Raw genomic sequence first — 24,882 nt, 5'->3', positions numbered from 1 at the left:
TTAGTTGTCGTTTAACTTTTACAAATAACACAAAGATGTCACAACACCAGGCATTCATGCACACAGTTGAAACACATATTGGATAGAGACAGAGTAGAAATGTATGCATAGAAACTGGAAAAGTCTGAAGGATCACACTTTATGAATATGCCCTTTGCAATATGTCTTTAACAAGGGAATAAGCGTCAGGGTTATGCCAGTGTTTTGAAGACATTAAGGTGACATATTCAAATAAAGTATCATTGGTGGATGTACAGGGACTTTACGGCAGGATGATTAAAAGACAATGACAAACAATAACATCACTGATAGTCTATGAATTATAATAATATAGTTATATGTATCCCAATTATTTGACATTCAGTGGCCCAAAACACTACAAATATCATTGCATTAGATACAAAACATGAAATCAAGAGTTATCTGCAAACAAATGATACTAGAACTTATTTTTAACTAACTTGTGTCTCACAAATAATTGTCACTTGGATCAATATCCTTTTAAATAATACAAAAATATATTTTTACGTAAAGATATTCATATACTTTGGCTTAAGTGTCCAAATACTTTGAGTAAATAAAGTATTTATAAATACAAATAAATAATTGAGGCCACTGTAATTACATCCTTTAGCTTGAGCCTCTTGAAAACAAGCAGACTTCATTTAAATTGTAATACTGCAGACTACCTTATACGCCAATTTGGAGGGGCATTTCTTGCCCAGACCAAGCGGTGGCGACATGCAGGTCAGCATCTCGTACATATCAGTGTAATGAATACGGCCACTGGGAAGGGGTAGTCACCAGGGGCAATGTGATGAAGAGGAGGAGGAGGAAGAAGAATTGGGCATTCCCAAGGAACGAGGGAGGAGAGGAAGTTTGGCGTGGAGGAAAAAAGGAAACAACAGAAAAGATAGAGGAAGAAGGAAGAGACAGGAAAGGGAAGGTCATTTAAATCCGTTTCATACTTAGAAAAGAAAAACGGTCAAAAGGAAAACTGATTAAACACAGAGGTGAGGCCAGGTGGAGGTTTTTCTATGCAATGCAGGCATAGAAGAGGCTATAGGAGAGAAAATATTAAAACAGCCAAAGATCTGAAGAGTCAAGCAGGTGGATCCGAGAGTTTGACAGGGTGTATTGAAAAGGAAACCCTGCTATTGTAATACATAAACCCACAGGGGTAAATTTGCTTAGGGTCAGAAATTAGCAGGGACTTTGGGTAAAAATGCCAACAAAATAAAATTTTCCCTGTCATGAATTCCTGAAGTTATAGGATATTTTGGGTCTTTAATAGACTCTCGTCCGGGCAACCCAACCAGGGGTAATCAGCCCCTGACCAAAAAAAATATGCCCTCTTAAAGTAAAAACTGACAAGTAGCAAATATATCCCTTAGAAATATAAAGTTATTTTTTGACACCGTGGTAGGTCAGGGGCATAATCTTCTCTTGATTTACAAACAGGTGAGACAATGGTGAACACGAGGAGTCTGCCCTCCTCTAACCTTAAACCCACATTTATGGAATTATGTTCACTAAAAGCCCCAAATCCAATTCATACACAGAGAGACTGAATCCCACTGACATCCGTTGGCAGTGTTAGATAATATCTAATGGAGTTCACTGATGGATGGCTCTCAGTGTCATTAACTGCAGCAGTTATTCACACTTCAGGAGCGGGATGCAGGCCAAAGGGATGAGCTGTCTCTCTGTGCACTGAGCTCTTGTCTCTGCCAGTCTTTGACCCGGTGGAAAGTAGCACTGGAGTAAATCACAGGAACGAGAGGGGAGTAAGGGGTGGTAGCTAGTGAAGAAGTAGGGAATGATAAAAGAAGAGGAGGAGAGAGAGAGGCAGAGGGGTAGTTTTTTCGTGGGTGAGCCAAACCTTGCATGCCACCCTGTAGGGACAATTCTTTCCAAAGCCCAGAGGAGGTGATATTGAGCGTACTACTTTGTACATCTCCTTATAGTGTAGTTTTCCACTGGAGAAGGAAATACTGTCCGTTAATGGTAAATAGACAATATCAAGTTAAATGTAGGAGTGGTAATTTTTTATGAAACATACCTTAAAAGGGTCATATCATACATAAGTTATTTTTTTCACCAAAAGCCATCATAATTCATGACCGTTTTAAGCCATCTCTCTGAACCATTGGGCCCTATTTTAACGATCTAAGCACATGGTCTAAAGTGCACGGCGCAAGTGTACTTAGGGCGTGTCCGAATCCACTTTTGCTAGTTTAATGAGGGGAGAAATGGTCGGCGCGCAAGGCGCATCGTCTAAAAGGGTTGTCCCTATTCTCTTAATGAGTAATGGGTGTGTTTTGGGCCTAAAGTGAAAAAAAAATCAGAGTGTAATTTCCCATTCTCTTTAAAAGCTTGCGCCATGGCGGGTTGCTATTTACAGTGGGTCCCATTGTGGATCCACCTATAGGCGCACATTACTAACGCACTCTTTAAATAACAAAAAAAAAATACTGCACCATTGACTTTAGACTTGGTTTCAGTTGGTCAATGGCACAGTCTATTTCAGTTGCCTCAAAATAGCAACGCACCATCAATGCGCCTGAACACACCTCGTTTTCAGACCAGCATGCCCATGGAGGCACAAATGGGCGCTATTTAAACAACATGGTGAAGGACGTGAAAAAGATAACTGGGTCAGGCTCACACTTGCGTCACGCATGGCGCTGCATTGCACTGGGTGTATGATAGGGCCCTTAGAATCAAACATGCCATTCTTTGCTGCTGTAAAGCAAATGCACAGAATGACCAATTTTTGCAGATTTGTGCCAGTAAATGAGATCTGAATTCTGCAAACAAATTGTTTTCTTATACTGAACTTATATCAAAATAACAAAGAAATTTGATTATCCATGATATGACCCCTTTAAATCATCCTACAGTGTTTTTAAATTTGTGTGAAGAGAGACACAAAAGCATTACTGACAATTTCAAAACAAAATGATACAGTTCATTTTACAAATTACATTCATGCAGCATACTTGTATAACACCCAACTGTTAACAAACATCTGTATTAGTTTATATATAATATAATTTTATATACTGTTAAATTATATATAATAAATATAATATTTTTTGCAGAATGAGAAAAAATTCTGTCTATCATCTAATTTTTTAAACATCTGTATTGCATTTGATCAACTGAAGAGAGTGGAGAGCTGCATCTCTCACCATGCTGCGCGGTCATACTCTCCCCAGATCCGTATAAACTCATCCAAGTGGTGAGGACCCAGAATGGACGAGTCACGTGTCAGGTACTCAAAATTATCCATGATCACAGCCACAAACAGATTTAGCATCTGAAAGAAAGATAGATTTCATAGATTTTCAGAATTCATTCCGCATTCCGCTTTAAAGAGCTCAAGCATTTAAAGTGGGCAGATGACAAACCTGCAGTGTGCACTGTGTTCTTTGTGTGGACGCTTTTACAGTTTTCATTATGGTTATCTATATAGTTATCGTTCTTGAACGGTGGTCTTAAGAGTGTTAAGCATTGGCGGAGATTAATGTTTTCCTTCATTTTATTATTTATTTATTTTTTACTTTTTCAGATCATTTGTTTTCATTTTAAAATGGATTTGGTGTGAAAAGACCTTAATTTTGTGGGTTTTAAGTGTAAAGGTTTGTAATGATGTGTATTTGTGTCATTAAACTGTATAGCTTCTTACCAAAAAAGAACTGAAGAAGATGAAGGATACAAAGTAGAAGTATGCAAAGTCGGTACCACATTCTTTTTTCATCCCCTTTGTTGAGTTGTTGAGAGGAATTGAGTTGTCTATTTCACACTCCTTTTCTCCTAAACACGATAACATGATTTCCTGCCATGACTCACCTGTTGCACTCCTAAACACATACACACATATATGTATATCATAAATTAAGACACATTTATTCATCCCCAAAAGGTAATCTGGTTCATTGCATTGGTTTTATAGTGAAATAATTCATACATAATAAAATGTAGCACCTGTTTTTAACAACAAAAAGAAAGAACATTAAAACAGATGCAGAAATGATAAACAATCTTACCTGAACAACAGCATGAGTGCACCAAAGAATGAGTTAAAGTTATTGTGTGTGTTGATTTGGCTTTTGTCATTTAGCTTGATGTTGCCGAATACCTTTAGTAAGATTAAAAACACATAAGAGGGGTCTGTCACATTTATAGGCTTAACAAAGTAAAGTAAGAGAAAATGTGTCAAAGAAACGAAGGAAGACACAGAGAGAAGAATATAAAGATGGAGACAGACTGTCTAGGGACAAAGACAACCTTTACCTGCATGCCAATGATGGCATAGATGAAAAACAGCATGGCGATGAGCAAACAGACATACGGAAGAGCCTGCAAGACAAATCTCATGTTAAACTTATAGAATTTTTTTTAATATAAGCCGTTTTGGTTCAAATAAAAGCAAAAACAGTGTTTAGAAGAAGAAGAATAAAAAGAAGAATAAGGGATCTCAATATCATGCCAATGGAGTTAAAGACATGTCTGACCTTGAAGGACTGGACAAAGGTCCAGAGCAGAATACGGATGGTGTAGCCCTGACGCAGAAGTTTAATCAGCCGAGCTGCCCGGAATAGCTTAAGAAAGCCCATACTAAAAGGCTGAAAAACCAATCAGAACACAGAGGTGATGCTTATGCAAATAAATACTGGAGACAAAATAGAATATGAAGGTCATTACTTGTGGAAAAAAATACTGAGTACATAGCAATCAAAAGTAACTTGAGCATGCATATCAATATAGGCTAAAAAGCAATTAAAATACAGGCATTATTGCTCATGCAAACAACTACTGCATACAAATCAAGCAGAATTAGAGCTGCACGGTTACTTGTTAAAAAAACACGTGTAAACAACCACGCGATCTTATTCATAAATGACAACACTTCGGCTTTGTCTATTAAACCTATGACAAGTACGATCACAGCGAAGATTTAGATCTGCATTGGTGCTGCTGCTGATCCAGAAAGAGAAGTTGTCATGTATAGGCATGAAACAAAGTCTTTTCAACCACACAGTATGATTATTTCTGTCTTACAATTTAGATCACAGAATTACTGGGATAAAAGTTTATAGTTCAGATATAAACACTGATGTATACGGTAGCGATCAGAGTACATCACCTTTTGAAAGTAACTTGATGCTTCAAATAAAGATTGTACTGATTACATTGTTACACCAGTAAGTGGAGATAAGTGACTGATAAAATATTTTATAAGTCATTGAATCATTTATTCAAACTGTAAAAAATAAATTAAAATTTATTAATGCATTATTTTTAAATAGACTGCAGCCAAAAATATTTTGTCAGAACCTCTAGTAAATTACATGTCATTTTGTTTAGTTGTCTATTTAGAATCGTGGGAGAATCATGATCTCTATTTTGAAGAAATTGTGACTCAATTTATCCAGAATCGAGCAGCTCTAATCGGAACACACACATTCCTCACTTTTTCACTCTGCAATTTGTCAACCGCAATTTCAGCAATGCTTCCTAGAACCGTGATGAAGTCAAATATATTCCATGTGTCTCTGAAATAATTCTGAAAGATATAAAGGTAATAATGTATGTTGGAAATGCATTTCAGGATATATATATAATGCACTGTATCACATTCCCAGTGTTAGCTTACCATGATACCAAACGCCAGGATCTTGAGAACACATTCCACAGAGAAAATAACAGTGAACACAGTGTTGAGGTATTTTAGCACATCATCATAGCCTTCAGGACGAGGATCATGATGCTGATAGAGAGCAAAAAAAGAGACAAAAAAAGGTCTTCTTGAATAATTAATTATGTTTACACCATTTACTTTTTTTTACTAACCAGTTTATTTTTATATTGCTCTTATGTTGCTTGAGTTGAGTTGAACTTTATTGTCCAGTCTGTTTGTGACAGAGCGGAAATTTATCTTTGACACTGGTGACATAGATACATTCACATTACTACTTAAAACATCACACATTAACAACACAGATACAAATTTTTACTAAGTTACAAAGTAAAATTTACTAAAAAACACGCTATAATGCCAGACGTTCTATTGAATCACTTTAGAAAGCTAGACGATTTAAGATAATCACTGACATTGGGAGAAACGATTTTTTATACACGTTTCTTCGCCCAGATGGGAGCAGCTCAAAAGTAGAGTGAAGAGGGTGCGTATTATCTTTAAAAATTGCAATTGCCATTTTTCCCATAAAATGATATACTTGACAGTATATACAGTATATCTATATAAAACGTATACAGGTTTGGATACAAACAAGTTTGGAACAACTTGAGGGTGAGTAAATGATGACAAAACGTACATTTTTGGGTGAACTATATCCCTTTAATACATTTTTATATAATAGTACCTAATAGAGGTGTGAATCTTCACTTGCCTCATTATTCGATTACGATTCAGAGGGTAACGATTAGATTATAAAACGATTCTCGATACACCATGATGCATCTTTTCCTCCAATTCTTTTATTAATGATAATTACTACATCAATAATTTAAATATAGTTATTTTTGTTATTTTATCTTTGTTATTATATAAATAAGAACAAAGAGGCAAATAACAAACAGTAGAACAAATATAATATAAGAAAGAAACAAATACAATTAAGCATTCAGGTAAGAAAAAAAGAAATTGAATAAACAAATGAAAAAAATCACTGCATAGTCTTTGGTGTTATGATTATTATTAAAGCTACAAAAGTTGTTCAGTCAAGAGCAGTGAGTGATTCCCTCTTTTCGTTTATTGTTTGATTAACATTAATGACAAACGTCTCAGGTTAGACTGTAACCCTAGTTCCCTGAGAAGGGAACGCCCCTGCGTCATTGCGTCTGAAGCACTTGTGTCAATTAGTCCAATGGCGAGAGTAAGCGTCACGACCAGGAAAGGATAAAAGCACATCCGGTCTGACCGGCGTTAGCTTCGACTTAGCCGAAGCAAGTCGATCACAGGAATGCAGGGAGTATGGCAAAGTGATGCAGCGTCTCGTTCCCTTCTCAGAGAACTAGGGTTACAGTCGTAACCTGAAACGTTCCCTTTCAAGGGAACTTGTGCTGCGTCGATGACGCTTTGGGAACGAGAATGCCCGAACGCCATATGAACCAGAGCCTGTCTGTGTGAATACTGAGAGCAACACTAAGACAAGAGCACCTGTGAACTTCGGTTGAGAATGCCATCCCGGTCCGCAATCTTTCTGAGGGGGAGCACAGGAAACGACACTCTATCCTGTACAAGGAGTTTGTTAATGGCTAGGGCTCCGTCCAGCAGCCCCCCATTTACGCCTTAAAGGGATAGTTCACCCAAAAATGAAAATTCTGTCAGTAATTACTCACCCTCATGTTGTTCCAACCGCGTAAGACCTTCGTTCATCTTCGGAACACAAATTAAGATATTTTTGATGAAATCTGAGCCTTGTCTCACTCCTCCATAGGCTGCTAGGTGGCCTAAACTTGCTGGCCCAGAAAAGTTATTAAAGAGATCGTTAATATAGTCCAAGTGACTGACTACAGTGGCTCAATCTTAAGTATATCAAGCGATGAGAATACTTTTTGTGCGCAAAAACAAACAAAAATAACAACTTTATTCCACTATTCATTTCCTTCTCTCTGGGCCTCGTAGTGTTTTTGCGCTGCGCGTCTGTGTTATACGTAATCACGCATCACACACATGACCAGCGTCGGCCAATAGTGAGCCTACGTGGTGACGTGTAACACAGACGCGCTGCGCAAAAACACTACGCAAACCAACTAGAGGTCGAGAGAGAAGGAAATGAATAGTGGAATAATGTCGTTATTTTTGTTTGTTTTTGCGCACAAAAAGTATTCTCGTCGCTTGATATACTTAAGATTGAGCCACTGTAGTCACTTGGACTATATTAACGATCTCTTTAATAACTTTTCTGGGCCAGCAAGTTTGGGCCACCTAGCAGCCTATGGAGGAGTGAGACAAGGCTCAGATTTCATCAAAAATATCTTAATTTGTGTTCCGAAGATGAACGAAGGTCTTACGCGGTTGGTACAACATGAGGGTGAGTAATTACTGACAGAATTTTCATTTTTGGGTGAACTATCCCTTTAACCACCAGTGACATAGTAGTTCTAACTGGCCTGGAGGGTAATGCCGAGCCTTAAGGGGAGCCTTATCCCATGACAGGACTGATAGATCGCAAGCACCTGTTCTGCCTTTGGCATCAGCCCATACCCATGCTCTTTCAGCCCCCTTTATTAAACATATATTTTGAGAACTGAAAAACCGAGCTGAAAGGGTTTGATCCGGGATCTCGAATTTTATTAGTGGATAGAGTTATAAACTCCAAAAACTCCTTGTACACAGGGGATTGAGATGGCGAATCGTCAATTCCCTTAACTCGATGCTCAGCACAGGGTACCCCCAGGATCCTCCAACTTAAATTCAAGGCTTTTTAAGACCTTTTTAATACCATTTCAAATGAAATTCAATGCCAACTTCGTACCAATTCCGACAGAAGTATAAGGGGAAAATGTCAAATCTGTATACATTTTAAACCCTAAAAAATAATTATGTACAAGTAGACTACTTGAATTAAATAATACATTTTTATGTCAATTATCAGTCATATAAAATATATACGCAGCAGCGTTGTAGCGTGCACGTGTGTAGGCCAATGTTAATTTTGGCAGCCATTTTTGATTTAGTCTTTTTCTTCATCTTCAGACGAAAATGCTTATCGGTTTTAGTCACATTTGAGTCATTCTGCCTTTCATAGTTTTAGTTGACGAAATGTGTTTGCATTTTTTGTCAACTTTTAGTCATTACTTTTAGTCAAACTGCAGTTACTTTAATTTTGGTAGCTATTTTATATGAAGTCTTTAGACAGAAAATGTCATAATTATTATCTCTAGGCCAATTCGATTAAGCTTATGGGAAATTAAAATTAAGCTAACAGGCTGTATTGACATTGCACTCTTTAGCAGTAGCACTTGTGCAATTCTACATATCCCTTTTCCTTAGTTCTCCAATTTTTTAGAGTGCCGTCCCCCCTCTCTTCCGCGACTGCAGTCACATCTTTCCATTAAGGGACAATATTTCCCCCATTTAATCGATTTTTCCATTTCATTTTTCACCTTTATAATACCTTTAAAAAAATAAGTAATGCTTTAAATAAAACAATGTTCAATAAATATTCAATGTTAAAAAACGTTTAATATTAATAAAAATATGATATTAAAATCGCCAGTAGGTGGCGGTAACTCATTGTCTTTGTCAAAAGCACAGATTTTGTTGCAAAATAGAGCAATAAGCCTGACAATACTGTTTAAAATGTAGTACATCACTTAATGTTACCCTTTTTTTTTTTTTTTTTTTTTTTTTACTGTTGTATAAAATCAATGTCACATTTGAAATCGTGTGGATAGTCGGGAAACATTGCATTCTTGCTCGCATAATGATCAACATTAAAAACACTGCTGTATATCAGCCTGCATTTAGATCGCAGATTTAGTCGCACAAACAGCGCAAGCGGCTCGTGACAGATCTTCTCAAATGAAGATCGCTGAACTCCAGCTTGTCTGTGTTTTCAGATCATCCGCGCTTCTTCAACAATGTAGAGAGAGTGCGCATGGATGGTTGCGGCCAGATACTACTGAAAAGACCGGGTAGAAAACATGTTCTTTTAACAGAAAAGCTCTGATTAGTAACCATCGTAACGGGTGCGCACGCTTTCGTGCGTTCTTCTATGACGTGAAGCGCGAGGTGCACTAAACGTTACGCGACTAATTTAGTCTACATTAGTAACAGTTTGTTACGGTATGAATTTATTCATAGAAAAGGCAAAAAAAAATTAAGACCTTTGTAACGAAATCAAAGACTTTGTATACCAAATTCAAGGCTTTTAAGGCCTTAATTTGAGATTATCAAATTTAAGACTTTTTCAATGCTTTTAAGACCCCGCGGGTACCCTGTCAGCACATGCATCTCCTCGGAGGTGGACAGCTGCAGCACCGTATTATACCATTTAATTCCTCAAAATTATTCCCCTTGTGCGCTGAAAGAGAATGCTCCATTCCAAACAAACTAAACATAAATCGTGTGTATCCCCACCCTTAATGAAACGAGGGCAGGGAGGAACACACAATCTAAAGTTTGTTTGTTCGCCATAATATCTATGCTTGTGACTGATACAGTGACAGACAACAATAAATAAGACAGACAGTATGAAAACAGAGTGCTTGCTGAGAAGCTAACGCCGGTCAGACCAGATGTGCTTTTATCCTTTCCTGGTCGTGACGTCACCCGTCCGTGATGCTCACTCTCGCCATTGGACTAGTTGACACAAGTGCTTCAGATGCAATCATGCAGGGGCGTTCCCAGAGCGTCATCGACGCAGCGCGTATAGCCTATTATATGAAGACCTAATACATGGATCTAAATTAAGTTGCAGATGTTTTCCCCCAACTGTTCCCCAAACGTTCACTTAAGACATAACCGACTATGTTTTATTTAGCCTACAATAAAACAGAAAATTTATATGTATGATAGGCTTATTTAATTACATTTTTTAAAAATCGATTCTTTTGTTTTTATGCATCGATACAAAATCATTCACATCAATGTTTACATTAAGCATTATTTTACACACATTCAGATCTGGAGCCATTCTGGTATAGAACACCTGCATTTCAGGATCCATTTAAAACCTGATGGATGCTAATATGTCAATAAAGCACTTTGAAAATTGTAACTGAAAACTGAATGAAAGAGACAGACAGAGAGAAAGGAAGCTTTTCAAATTTCAGTACAATATCTAAAAATATCTGTGCTCTGTTACACTCTCTGTGTCTCAGTAAGCATGTATGCAGACCATTGCAGACATGATGACTAGTGGAGGCCCACCTCTAACTCCAGGTGAAATTACTCACGGGAGATGTGAGGCTAAAGCTAATGAGGAAAAGTTAAATAGTAGCTGGTGCTTCAGATCAATATTTAATAAGCTGTGACTCATGACTGTCTGGTTTTCGAGCAGTATCACAGACCAGGGGTCACCAGCAGGGGCTGAAAAACAGCTAAATCAACCTAATTTATTTTGACAAATGCACAGACGGAGAGAGAGAGAGAGAGGTATTACCCCTGCAATACTAACAGGTCTCACAAATGTACATTTAAATTCTAACCAAAGCTACTTACAAGAGTAATGTCTCCTTCCATCTCTATAGCATTATTTGTAAGGGAATAATTATTCAGTTACTGAAAAATAAATCCTTTTAGTGTGAGCAGAACTCACAGAACTATTTTGCAACAAATAAATAAATAGAAAGATTCTGATTTGATTTTAAATTATTCTGTTTTGATAAAAGAAAGAGATCACAGTGCCATGACATCTCTCCTTACCTTCATCATGAGAACGATGGTGTTAAGGGCAATCATCGTCAGCACGGTGTACTCAAATAAGGGCGAAACCACAAAGTGCCACAGCCGATACTGTAAGGTCTGTTTGTTCTGGGGCATGTAGCGAGTCAAAGGTTTGGCACTGATGGCAAAGTCGATACAAGCCCTCTAAGAGAGAAATATCCAGTAAGACACAAACACATTTGCAATTAACTAGCAATTGTCAGGAGGTAAAAAACATGCACTTGCAACAGTGATTCCCTTAAGTGCAGAGGACTTTTCTTTTGTATGTTTTTTACAATACAATCAATTGTTGCCTCGAGTATGTGTCATTGCTTCAATGGACACTACTAAACTTGAATCTCAGCTTGAATGCAAAATAATCAGTCACCTCGTTTTTTTCCAGACTGCACTCCTCCATCATTTTATCGCCCTGCTCTTGGAAGGTAATGATGATGAGGGCCACGAATATGTTGACGAAGAAGAATGGGAACACCACAAAATAAATGACATAGAAGATGGACATCTCCATCCTGTTCCCCTGACTGGGACCCCGGTCCTCCTCAGTCACATCCACAGAGTGTTGCAGAACTCTACAATGCCAAATAAGTGTGTTTACAGACAAATCTATATCTATATCTAAATCATTGCTTTCTGTTCCAAATGAAACTGAGGTTACTCTGCTAGAATACCTGTGTGAACTTGAGGGGCTTAAAGGTGCTGCAAGAAGCACCAGCAAAAACTGCTACTACTGCCTACAGCCAAATTTTCCTTTGCTTGAGCATTCAGGTTTGTTTGCAATGTGTTAAAGTGTGAAGCTAACAAGTCTGTGAATGGGTTTTAGAGTGGTTGAAAGCATGGGCGTGGTCCAATTCACTTTGATGGAGGTTAGCAAAACGGCTGAAATCACTAAAAGTACCCCAAGTCCAAATACACTTTGGGCCTGTAGTGCAAGTTTCTTCTGAATGTAAAAGTTGGAGTTATCGAATATGCAAATATCAGCACACAGCTTTTAGAAAGGTGTTAAGAAGAATGTTAATCTTATTAAGCTGTTAATAAGTTTGTAAAATGATACAGTGTCAAAATATGAACTAAAGTTGTCTCTTACTGCGGCCACCCTTCCCCAGTGGATACCGTAAAGAGAGTCAACAGGGCCCATATGACGTTATCATAATGGAAATCATGTCTTTTCCACTCTCGTTTCTCCTTTTTCTTGTCTTTGTCATAGTCAATGTAGTAACCCCTATAGAACATTAAGAAAAAATATTTTACACATCATTTGCAGAGATTTTGTGCTCGTAAAAATGTCATCCTTCTATTCATATCACCATTGATATTTTCTAAAGTCTTTTTAGCTTTGAATAATGTCTGAGCTGCTTAAATAGATTTTAGCATTATATTTAGAATTTACATTCCAGCTGTAATAGGTACCTACTTGCACTCGTTTTCTGTGTCCTTGGAACTGTCGGTACAGTAGTAAAATTTCCCTTTGAAAAGCTGCACGGCAATGACAGCAAATATGAACATAAAGAGCTTGTAGACGATGAGGATGTTGAAGACATTCTTTAGCGACGTGACCACACAGTCAAAAACGGCCTGAAAATCAGTAAGAGACAGACAATAACAAGTTTTTTCTATTTAACTTTCTTTAAATTTTAGTTTTAGTCATTTTAGTACTTCAACTTAAACCTATTTTATTTCAGTTACTTGCCAATGCAACATTTCAAATGTTCATGTGATATTTTTTTATTTTATTTCAGTTTTATAACTGAACTCACAGATTGTATCCATATTTTATCGATAGAAATATGAACGGACAAAAATCTGAACATGTAAACATGACTTTGTGACCATTCTTTGCTAATATAAAAATATTCTGGGTTGACCATAGCGCTACAATATTTCTGTAATGGCCACTTTTGGTATATTCTCATCAATGCTGACCGGCAGTAACCCACAAGCCTTGCCGTTTCAGAGATACTCTAACCCAGTCATCTTGCCATTACAATTTGATTAGAGTGGTCTGTGAAGAGTGAGGAAATCGCCCCAAGCAGGTTGGATGAGTGATTCCTTGCGGATCATACGCGTCCCGTTCTAATGAGCCTTCCTTTCCTCCCCAATCTCCATAAAGATTTTGCAAAATCATGGGACAAACCATTCCCGGCTCGTAGCAATGTAAAGGGGCTTGCTGAACAAGGCTATGTGGGGATGCCCTGGGTCAGAGATGCGCTTGTGAGCTATCTCGTGCCCAGTGTGGCTTCCTTGTGAAAGAACTTGCCAAACTTGCCATCAAAACAGTGCTACATGGGCACGAGGGTCCAGGTAGCAGTCTTCTAGTGTGCCCCGCCTTATTGGTGGCAAACGCAGTGAGGCTGCAATCTACCTAGTCAGATCTAGCCCTGGGTCATGTAGACCAAGTAATATGGGTTGTATTGAGCTGCAGACATTGCCTCAGGCTGTTACAGTAGTTCTTGGTCACTAGATGCGCTGTATGGCTACAATCTTTGGCAACAGCTAGTGATTTTACAGCACAGTGAGCAGGCATTTGAGTAGTATGGCGTGGGTATTTAGTTCCAATAGCATCAACTCCATGAAGCAGTGTTGAGTTCCACTTTGAAAGAGAACTTTAGGTTACGTAGGTAACCCCGGTTCCCTGAGAAGGGGAACAAGACACTGCATCACATTGCCATCCTTCCGGCATGCCTTTACGTTGCAATTGAAGTTGATGACGTTCTTTCTAGGTGCTTTTATATACTCTGCTGGCGCGCCTGTGATGTCACCTGACTGCAGTAGCCGATCGAGATTGGTGTGTAGCACACGTGCTTCAGACACCGTCTCATAAGGAGCGTTCTCATAGAGTTACCTATGTAACCTAACATATTATAACCAACTTCAAACTGTCACGGTTCATGAATTCGCTGTCTCTCTCTCGTCTAACGTGCTGTTGTGTGTTTGTGTGTGTGTCTGTGGGCGTGGTCACTAATCATTAGTGATCAGTAGCGCCAGCTGGGTTCAATTGTCTTTCCCTTTACAAGTCAGTAACTGGTGTCTCATGTTGTCAGATCGTTGTGGTTTTTCCTGGTGTGTTCCCGTGCTTGTTCCTGTTTTCCCCGTGCCGTTTGGATCTTCCTGTCTTCGTCGTGTCTTCCTGGATTTCTGCACTCTTCACGGATTCATCTTGCACTCACGAAGGATTACCACTGGATCACCGCACCAGCACCTGTTGCCCACCGAGGTCCCTGCGTCACCACACCATCAGCGTTTGTGTCTGCCCACCTGTCCCGCTGAGTTGGCGATCGTCTATGTGCTGTGTTTCTGACCAACTGTGTGTTTTCAATAAAGAGTGTTGTTGCATATACATCCTGTCTGTCATCCGTTACAGAACGATCTGACCAACCATGGATGTAGCAGGCGCCACGAGTTGGGACGAGTTTGCGACTCAAAGCATCGCGAGAATGGACACCCAGGAGGAGAGCATCGCCAACACAGGTCGGGTGGTCCAAGCGCTTGTGACGCAGGTGTCCGAGCTCACCCAACAACTCCAACAGCTAAGAGCTCCCACTGCGCCACCCACACTGCCCGTTCAGCCCGATCCACCAGAGCCGTCCCAGCAGCGCGAACCGAGATTACCGACACCAGAGGGATATACAGGTGAACCGGAGTTTTGCAGAGCATTTTTGACCCGATGTTCTATGCACTTTTCATTACAGCCACTGACGTTCAGTCAAGAACGGTCTAAGGTGGCATTCGTGCTGACGCTGTTGTCCGGCAAGGCGGCTCTCTGGGGAACGGCAGTGTGGGAGAATCAAGATCCATGCTGCGCCTCGTTCCAGGCACTCTCCGAGGAGATGAAGAAGGTCTTCGGTCGTGCGGTGGCAGGTAGGGAGGCGGCCAGACTACTCGCCGATCTCCGCCAAGGTAACGGCTCGGTGTCGGAATATTCCATCCGGTTCCGCACCCTGGCTGCAGAGTGCCGATGGAACGAGGAGGCGCAGTGGGATCGTTTCCTGCATGGGTTGGCTGACCGTGTCCAGAGGGAAATCTACATGCTGGACCTTCCACGCAGTCTAAATGGACTCATTGAGTTGGCGTTGCGAGTGGATGCTCGATTGAGCAGAATGGGTCGCTTCCAACAGAACCCTCCGTTTCGCGGTATGGAGAATCCGCGCCTTGAGAACCTGGACACGGTCAGTCCCGTGTGTGATCCCGAGCCCATGCAGGTGGGTAGAGCTCGGCTTTCCCGGGAGGAGAGAGAACGGCGGAGGTCCCAAGGACTGTGTCTGTACTGCGGGAAGGCGGGTCACTTCATCCACTCGTGCCCGTTAAAAGATCAAGCCCGGTAGTAACAACGAGGCTACTATCGGGTGGGATCTCCGCCAAGAAGACCTCATCATCACCATCATCAGCTACTCTCCTTCCGGTAAGACTAAGGTGGGCAACCCACACACACGACACCAAGGCTTTACTGGATTCGGGGGCAGAAGGTAATTTTATGGACTCAGAACTGGCTCATCATCTTCGCATTCCTATTTCCTCCCTTCCGTACAAGATCTCTGTCAAGGCTCTCAATGGACAACCACTTCCTGACATTTCATACATTACCGAACCTATCACTCTCATGTCTTCTGGTAACCACACAGAGACAATATCATTCCACCTCATGAACTCACCTCTCGCACCCATCGTACTCGGACATCCCTGGCTCACATTACATAATCCCAGAGTCGATTGGGGTCACAATTCTGTTTCTATGTGGAGTAATACATGTCATGAGTCATGTCTTGTGTCTGCGTGTACGTCTGTACCTGTGTCTGTTTTCCAGGAGGAGGCGGTGAATTTGTCTAACGTGCCCGGGGAGTACCAGGACCTGAGAGAAGTGTTCAGTAAGTCTCGTGCTGCTTCTCAACCTCCACATCGTCCCTATGACTGTGCCATAGACTTAGTGCCAGGTGAGTCTCCACCTAAAGGCAAGTTATATTCACTTTCTGTTCCAGAAAGGGAGGCTATGGAGAAATATATTTCTGATTCTCTAGCATCCAAATTCATTAGACCTTCCTCATCTCCAGCGGGGGCGGGGTTCTTTTTTGTGGGGAAGAAGGATGGATCTCTGCGACCGTGCATTGATTACCGAGGGTTGAACAACATCACGGTAAAGAATACTTATCCTTTGCCGCTGATGTCTTCAGCCTTCGAGCGGTTACAGGGAGCATCCATCTTCACAAAATTGGATTTACGTAACGCTTATCATTTGGTTCGCATAAGGAAGGGTGATGAATGGAAGACCGCGTTCAATACCCCCAGGGGGCACTTTGAATACTTGGTCATGCCCTTCGGGCTGTCCAACTCCCCAGCGGTCTTCCAGGCACTCGTCAATGACGTGCTGAGAGATATGGTTGACCAGTTCATATATGTCTACCTGGATGACATATTGATTTTTTCATCTTCTCTACGGGAACACGTTCAGCACGTCAGACGAGTGCTTCAGAGGTTGCTAGAGAATGGGCTTTTTGTCAAGGCGGAGAAATGCCGTCACGCGTCAGAGGTGGGGGTAGGAGCAGTTCTTTCCCAACGTTCTTCCACAGATGACAAGATGCATCCTTGCGCGTTTTTTTTCTCATCGTTTATCACCTGCTGAACGTAACTATGACATTGGTAATAGAGAATTGTTGGCAGTCAAGTTATCGCTGGAGGAGTGGCGTCACTGGTTAGAAGGGTCAGGGGTACCTTTTATCGTATGGACCGATCATAAGAACCCAGAATATATTAGAACCGCCAAAAGACTCAACTCTAGGCAGGCTCGGTGGGCACTTTTTTTCGGACGTTTTGACTTTTCTCTTTCGTACCGCCCGGGTTCCAAGAACATCAAACCCGATTCCTTATCTCGTATTTTTGACCAATCCGAACGCCTGTCTACTCCCGAGTGTATTTTACCCGAGACATTAGTGGTCTCCACTCTCAGATGGGAGGTCGAATCGAAGGTCTTGAAGGCCTTAGAAGAGGTAACGCCTCCGCCCGATTGCCGAAACCGAATCGTTTGTTTGTGCCAGAGGAGTGTCGGTCCGACGTCATTCAGTGGGGTCATTGTTCCAGCATAGCTTGTCATCCAGGAGTTAATCGCACCAGTTTTTTGGTGAAGCAACGTTTCTGGTGGCCATTAATGGCTCGCGATATCCGCAGTTTTGTTTTGGCTTGCTCGGTTTGTGCCACTGGTAAGACCTCCAATCGACCCCCGGATGGGTTACTCCAACCGCTGTCTGTCCCTTCGAGACCCTGGTCCCACATTGCGCTAGATTTTATTACCGCCCTCCCGCCCTCCCAGGGCAAGACGGTCGTTTTGACCGTCATGGACCGGTTCTCGAAGGTGGCTCATTTGATTCCCTTGCCCAAATTACCCTCAGCCAAGGAGACAGCGGTAACTGTCGTAGATCACGTCTTTCGCTTACATGGCCTCCCGACGGACGTGGTTTCCGACAGGGGACCCCAATTTGTGTCCAAATTTTGGCAAGAATTTTGCAAGTTACTGGGGGCGACTGTCGGTCTCTCTTCGGGGTTTCATCCCCAAAGCAATGGTCAAACGGAGAGAGCCAACCAAGATCTGGAGAGAGTGTTGCGATGTTTGGTTTCCAAGAATCCTTCCTCCTGGAGCCAACAACTCTCTATGGTGGAGTACGCCCACAATTCATTACCAGTGTCATCCACGGGCCTTACTCCGTTTGAATGTAGTTTAGGGTACCAGCCACCAGTTTTTGCTAGTACGGAATCCGAAGTCGCGGTCCCCTCCGCTCACGCCTTCGTCCAGAGGTGTCGCCACACTTGGACTAGAGCCCGTGAGACTCTTCTCCAAGTGGGGGCGCGCACCAAGGCTAAGGCCGATCGCCACCGGCCGAAGCCTTCCGTATACGTTGTTGGTCAAAAAGTGTGGCTTTCAACCAAGAACATTCCTCTCCGCTCCGTTTCTAATAAACTTGCTCCTAAATTCATTGGCCCGTTTCCTGTCACCAAGATCATTAGTCCGGTGGCAGTCCAACTCAAACTTCCTCCTGCGTACAGGAGAATTCATCCCGCCTTTCATGTGTCAAAGATTAAACCTGTGTTTTGGGCACGCATTAATCCGCCAGTCCCGGTTCCCCCCCCGCCGCGTCTCGTAGATGGGGAACCAACTTATTCGGTTAACCGTATTCTGGACTCGAGAAGGAGGGGACGCGGATTTCAGTACCTGGTGGACTGGGAAGGTTACGGTCCGGAGGAGAGAAGTTGGGTTCCTGCTAGAGACATTCTGGATCACTCTCTTATCGATGATTACAATCGACAGGTAAGTCGGTCGGGGAACGCCAGGAGGCGTTCCTAGGGGAGGGGGTACTGTCACGGTTCATGAAGTCTCTCTCTCGTCTAACGTGCTGTTGTGTGTTTGTGTGTGTGTCTGTGGGCGTGGTCACTAATCATTAGTGATCAGTAGCGCCAGCTGGGTTCAATTGTCTGTCCCTTTATAAGTCAGTAACTGGTGTCTCATGTTGTCAGATCGTTGTGGTTTTTCCTGGTGTGTTCCCGTGCTTGTTCCTGTGTTCCCCGTGCCGTTTGGATCTTCCTGTCTTCGTCGTGTCTTCCTGGATTTCTGCACTCTTCACGGATTCATCTTGCACTCACGAGGGATTACCACTGGATCACCGCACCAGCACCTGTTGCCCACTGAGGTCCCTGCGTCACCACACCATCAGCGTTTGTGTCTGCCCACCTGTCCCGCTGAGTTGGCGATCGTCTATGTGCTGTGTTTCTGACCAACTGTGTGTTTTCAATAAAGAGCGTTGTTGCATATACATCCTGTCTGTCATCCGTTACACAAACAGTTGTGCTGATTAATAATTTATGCAAACCATAAAAAATGTTCAGGATTCTCTGATGAATAGGAAGTTCAACATAACAATTCAATGCATCCTTGCTGAATAAAATGACAAACTAACTTACAATAACAATAACTTTTGACCCAAAACTTTTGAACTGTAGAGTATTAATTTCATGTTCACATACCTTGAGTTTGGGAAGTCTTTTAATAGTCTTGAGAGGCCTCAACACTCTAAGCACACGCAGAGATTTTATGGTTTTAATGTCTCTTCCTGTGTTACTCCTGAATAGCATAAAAACATATTACAAAACAACAAAGCCCAATTTTTCATGTACAAATACAAACACACACACATTATTATATGGCACAAAATCAGAGTGTTTTTACCCCATCACATTCCTGTCAGATGCCGTGAGCCACAATCCACAAGAAGAACAACAGAGAAACAAACGAGAAACAGACAGGCATTCTGAACCAGAGAGCTACTCAATGAACACAGAAATGCTTTACACTCACAACAGAGAAAAAAGAGCATCCACTAACATCAACATATGTCAAGAATTTGGAACATCAGAATGCTTTTCCTCACATAAATCATGGTGTTATCACATGGCATTAATGGCATTTGAAAATGAATGAACAAAAAATTTGAACAATGCTGCTAAACATCTTAATTAACGTTTCAGATTGACCAACAGAACACCAAACATGTAAAATAACACTTGTTATTTTTCATGTTTGGATTTATCTGACTCACGTGAGGGCAAAGGCCACCAGAGCTCCCACCACAACTATGAAATCCAGAATGTTCCACAAGTCACGGAAATAGGAGCCATCATGCAAGACCAAACCCTGCTCAATCATCTGAGAAAAATATAACAACAACATACACAGCATATTTATATAATACATTATATATAGCTTAATTTGAATTTTTTTAATAAAGTCTTTAGAGAACATAGAGGAATCCAAGAATGATCCAGGAACTCACCTTGATTATCATTTCAAACGTGAAGACGCCAGTGAATACATAATCAAAATATCGCAGCACCTATTGAACATAGAAACAAATAAAACATTGATAACAATGTCAGCTTTAGCAAACATGAAAAGTGAGGCTACAGCATGCATGGGACTTTAGGGCATTAGCATTGTTTGTCAAAGACTGCTAAATTTTATCAAGCCAGAATGTTGGTATTCTCATGATGGATCTACTGACTACATCACAGCAGTGAAAGCACTCTTTCTGTATAGATTTAAATCCTAGTGTGTGCGTTTCTGAGAGGGAAAGAGGTTTCGTCTTCAGCTGTTCTCTACATCTAGAGCATCGTTTACGTCATTTGTTTACATACAAACAAGATCTTATCAACTATTACTGAAAGGGTCTTAGCATGTAATTAGCTACGGCTTCATACAGCTGGTGCACTTTCACAAGGGAAATTTAAAACCTGCAACAAAAATCTCATTTCTATTAGTGAATAATGCTAAACACTTCATGACCCACAGGGAACAATATCACCAGGACCAAAGAAACTCAAACAGGTCTACTGATCTATTTTTATTGCCAAAAATTTTAAATAAATTCCTTTTTTTCTTTGTTCAAAATAAGAAATATATGCTGTATTTGTAATGATACTGGGTTGTTAAAACATGTGTACAAGCCTTTTTTAATCATGATCTTTTTTAAATCATCATCAGTATTTTAGATAATTTTTCTATGAATGTATTATGGAAAGCGACTATTTTAGGTGTTGTGCCAGGTCAACATTTACTTTTAAGGTGACAACTTTTTTTAAAAGTATAAATATTCCACATAGTTTCTCAATTGAAAGGAGGTCATGGAACTTGCATGCATAATATAAACTTGCTGTTTACAAGAGTATAGCTTGTCACAATGCAGAACATGTAAATTGTCCAAAAAACATCAATGCCAACTAACCTACAGTATTACAGCTTTCAAAGTGAAACTGAGATGAACATAAAAGTACTATAATAAAAGTATATATATAAAAGAAAAATAAGGTAGTGGTACCATCAGAGTTTGTTTTATTTTATATTCTTATAATTATCCAATATCCACCCTTTTGTAATGTAAATATCAGCGAAACAGGTAAATTAACAGAGGTAAAGATACTCAGAATTGTTTGTAAGCTTCCTTGTAAGAAATATAGCAAAACGTTTTACATATGATTATTCTATACACAATTATTGGAAAATGGAGACAGGGTGGTGGAGATGCATTCTTACTTTGTTCCAGTCCGAATTAGTGTTGACGGGGTCTTCGGCAGCCAAAGCAATACTGCTGGCAGTGATCACAAGAAGGATTGACATCTCGAAATAACGAAGATTGACAATGTAGTGGCAGGCCCTGCGGACCCTGTGGAAGAGATGAGGAGTAGAGAGAGTGAGAGATGAAGCAAAAACATATTCATAAAATATAGAATACAGCTGTGGCTCCACAAACATCCAGCCTTACGGGTTGTTGGGTTTGAAGATGAACATGCTGACAGGTGGAGGGGCTTTGGGCGCATCTGGGGTTTCCTCTTCTTCTTTCTCTGGCTTTGAGGCCTCCATGTCTTTACTATTACCTAATAAATCAAGGTATATATTAGAAAAAAATAGATTTTATTAAATTAAAATTATGAAATTGAATGATATTATTTGAAAATGATATTAAAAATATCTAGGTAACATAAAATCATCCACAAGTTTATATTTGTGTACTTTCCCTACTGAAAAATCTTACAGGTCATGTTATTGGATGGTGGTGTTTCAAGGAATTTTAAGTAGCTTAATCTGCAAAATTTCCTTTGCCAACCAGCTTCACCAGAAAGACCAAGCTAATGGCCATGTCTTTGCTGGTGAACAAACAGTTTGGCTCTGCTCCTCTAGCTAGACCAGCACCAATCCAGTACTAACCAGCAGCAATTAGTCTAAGCTGGTCTTATCAATAGGGTTATCAGAGGTGCAGGGATGCACAAACCCGTAATGGAGGTCAGCTCCATGGATGGCTGAGTGTTGGTGATTTCTATCATGATGCTGGTGTTAAGCGATGACTTCTCCTGATTCAAGGATCTGTGGTTGTTATTATCTGTCTCGCCGGCACCCATAGTGCGCTGTGGGGACTGCTGTAGTGTGCTCTCAGTGAGCTGTAGAGTTGCAGGTTCTGAGTCCTGAGGTGGGTTTTTGCAGGGGGAATTGGCTGGTTTGGGCTCTGATTCAGAGTTGTTTGGTTTGTTCTGCCTGTGGTGGAAGGGGAGAAGTTAATAGCACAATTTCTCTCTCCAGACTCTCAACAAGGAATACTGTGTACTTGGCCATAAAAATAGTTAGGTCTATGTTAAATTAATTTAAGATGTCACTATGTTGTGATGTGAATAGAGCTGTCCAGTCTTTATGTCAATTTGTAGGTAGACCTCGAAGGCCAATTTACTAGTTTCCTCAAAAAAATCGAATGTTTTTTTTTAAAGGAGCATTTGATTTGAATAAAATAAGGTTTGTGGTGACCATGACTTTCACATCTGTTCTACAACACTGTACAACAATAACATGAAATTCATTCCTTAAAAAAAAATTGTGCTGACCCTAAACTTTTAAATTGTAGTGTATATATAATTTATACAATTATATAAATCAAAAGGGCATATAAAAACAAAACAACAAATAATTAAACAAATCACCTCTGTTCAAGCACTCTGCCATCTGGACTGATCCCTCCATCATTCTTTGATTCCTTTTCATCTCCCTCATTCCCAGGCCTTTGTTCTCTACTGTCAACACCATCGTCTCCCTGTTGTGTCTCTTTGCCCCTTGCATCTGTGTGAGATTCGCGGTGGCGTGGGCGTCGTGATCTGGGCCCCATATCAGGGGTCAGCGTGTCCCCCATCGCAGGAGGCCTGTACTTACGGACTGCCCGTTGACGCCTGTTCCCATTCAGTCTGGGGCAATGGTTGTTGTCTAGAGAACGCTCGGGTGAGGTCTTTGATTCAGACGGCTCTGTTAGTGGTAGATTCAGCGTCACTGGGGGTTCAGGAAGGGATATGTCGGCAGGCATTGGTGGCTCCGGTATTGGAATCGCTAAAGGGGGTTCGGGGATAGAAATGGACTGAGATTGCTCATCGACAGGCATGTCCATAGGCATGGGTGGCTCTAAGGTAGCCTCCAGCATGCTGGTGGTTGTAGTGGTCTCGATGGCTTTCTGCTTGCTGTCAGATGGAGATATCCCTGTGGTCTGGTTGTGAAGGCAGCCAGGTGGTCCATCGTGCTCTTCACTCGGGCTGCTGAACAGGATCTCACGGCTGGACATCTGCCTATGGCGGCGCAGTTGGCTGGTCCTCTGCTCCCAAACTGACATGGTCAACCTCCTCCTTCTCTCTCTCCTGGACATGAAAGAGTTAGAGGCATTGAGTGGACGAGCATCAGCCAGACTCTCCGAATCCTCGAAGGAATAGGCCGCACGGCTCCGGTGAATTGCACGCTTCCTGTACAGGTAGGGCCTCCTCCTCCTCCTGAGGAAAAAAGAGAGAGGACACTCAATGATACTGAGTGGCAAAATAAATATTTCAACAACCATGCCACAACAATTGTTTTCATTACCTTATCAATCATTAGCAGAACAAAATAATAATAATAATAATAATAAATTTTATTTGTAATGTGCCTTTCTCAAATACAAAGCGCTAAACCCTTTCTACCCTTCAGAAAAGACTAGCTTAGTCAGTGGTTCTCAGTTGGTTTCACTTTAAGACTCTATATTACATTGGACGTCAAGACCAAAATAAATGTTTAGAATACAAAAAAAAAAAAAAATGCATTAATTGTTTTTTTTTTGTTTTTTTTTATATATAAATTTCTTGGCTTCTAAGAAATGTTTATTTGAAGTAACCAGAAACATCCTTAAAATCAAACAATAAAAAGTATTAATATTACATGAGCTGTTTAGGCCCAACAATATGCAAAATCAACAGATATTACGGCTGAATAGCAAAACTTCATACAGTTTGAATGTTTGGTTTCAAAATGTATCTTGAATATCGATGGTCTCCTGCTCTTGGCAGCCAATAATTAATTGCACTAAACACACCTTCTACCAAGTGACAGATGAATTTGCGTCAAAACAATTTTGTTCAAAATTACTAAACCTTTTTATTTTATTTTCAAAATTAATATGGCTATTTATATTGCTTTTCTAAAAATATAATGTGTATGTTCATATTTAGAGTTTACCCAAACAAACCTGCAACCGACCAATTGAGAACCACTGCCTTCAAAAAATTTATTGAAAGCTGGTTCACCATGAACATTATACTGACTAGTTAATAAATGTGTAGGGGACCAGCATTAAAAAACAAAAACATGATGGTGACCTGGTGGTCTAGTCAGCAGGGTAGCTGAATATGAGAACTGAAGTTTCTGAGTGCAAAATATTTAATAGATTGCTTTTAACAAGTACTTTGCAACTCATGGTAGAAAGGGTCCTTTAATTCCGTTTTTGTGACTTTGTGTTTTTGTGTGACTGGAATTCATGGTCCAGCTGGTAGGGACAGTAGAGATGGAAAACAACTGGATAGAGTTGCGATATAAAAGTGAAAAACAAAACAGCGAAACTGGAAATAGAGTTGATTCAGAATGGAGAGAGAAA

The 24,882-nt window shown here is 40.7% G+C and overlaps 1 protein-coding gene across 1 annotated transcript in view; it reads right to left on the bottom strand.

Moving 5' to 3' along the window:
• The window catches only part of cacna1ea (calcium channel, voltage-dependent, R type, alpha 1E subunit a), a gene marked incomplete at both ends in the record, with an annotated part of 153,942 nt that overhangs the window by 6,596 nt on the left and 122,464 nt on the right, over positions 1-24,882 (bottom strand). The window contains 20 exons of the mRNA XM_081348753.1: positions 1,883-1,979; positions 3,195-3,322; positions 3,692-3,866; positions 4,053-4,144; positions 4,300-4,365; positions 4,521-4,631; positions 5,480-5,572; positions 5,663-5,776; positions 11,405-11,569; positions 11,793-11,994; positions 12,510-12,644; positions 12,837-12,997; positions 19,427-19,523; positions 19,629-19,640; positions 19,999-20,105; positions 20,233-20,292; positions 21,489-21,618; positions 21,718-21,829; positions 22,225-22,484; positions 22,922-23,749. Coding sequence (XP_081204879.1) covers positions 1,883-1,979; positions 3,195-3,322; positions 3,692-3,866; positions 4,053-4,144; positions 4,300-4,365; positions 4,521-4,631; positions 5,480-5,572; positions 5,663-5,776; positions 11,405-11,569; positions 11,793-11,994; positions 12,510-12,644; positions 12,837-12,997; positions 19,427-19,523; positions 19,629-19,640; positions 19,999-20,105; positions 20,233-20,292; positions 21,489-21,618; positions 21,718-21,829; positions 22,225-22,484; positions 22,922-23,749 — 3,145 coding nt within the window. The remainder of the gene's footprint in view (positions 1-1,882; positions 1,980-3,194; positions 3,323-3,691; positions 3,867-4,052; positions 4,145-4,299; positions 4,366-4,520; positions 4,632-5,479; positions 5,573-5,662; positions 5,777-11,404; positions 11,570-11,792; positions 11,995-12,509; positions 12,645-12,836; positions 12,998-19,426; positions 19,524-19,628; positions 19,641-19,998; positions 20,106-20,232; positions 20,293-21,488; positions 21,619-21,717; positions 21,830-22,224; positions 22,485-22,921; positions 23,750-24,882) is intronic.

This window comes from Scardinius erythrophthalmus (genome assembly GCF_964197995.2).
Source record: "Scardinius erythrophthalmus genome assembly, chromosome: 20".
NCBI lineage: Eukaryota > Metazoa > Chordata > Actinopteri > Cypriniformes > Leuciscidae > Scardinius > Scardinius erythrophthalmus.
This window is presented reverse-complemented; position numbering and strand designations above follow the sequence as displayed.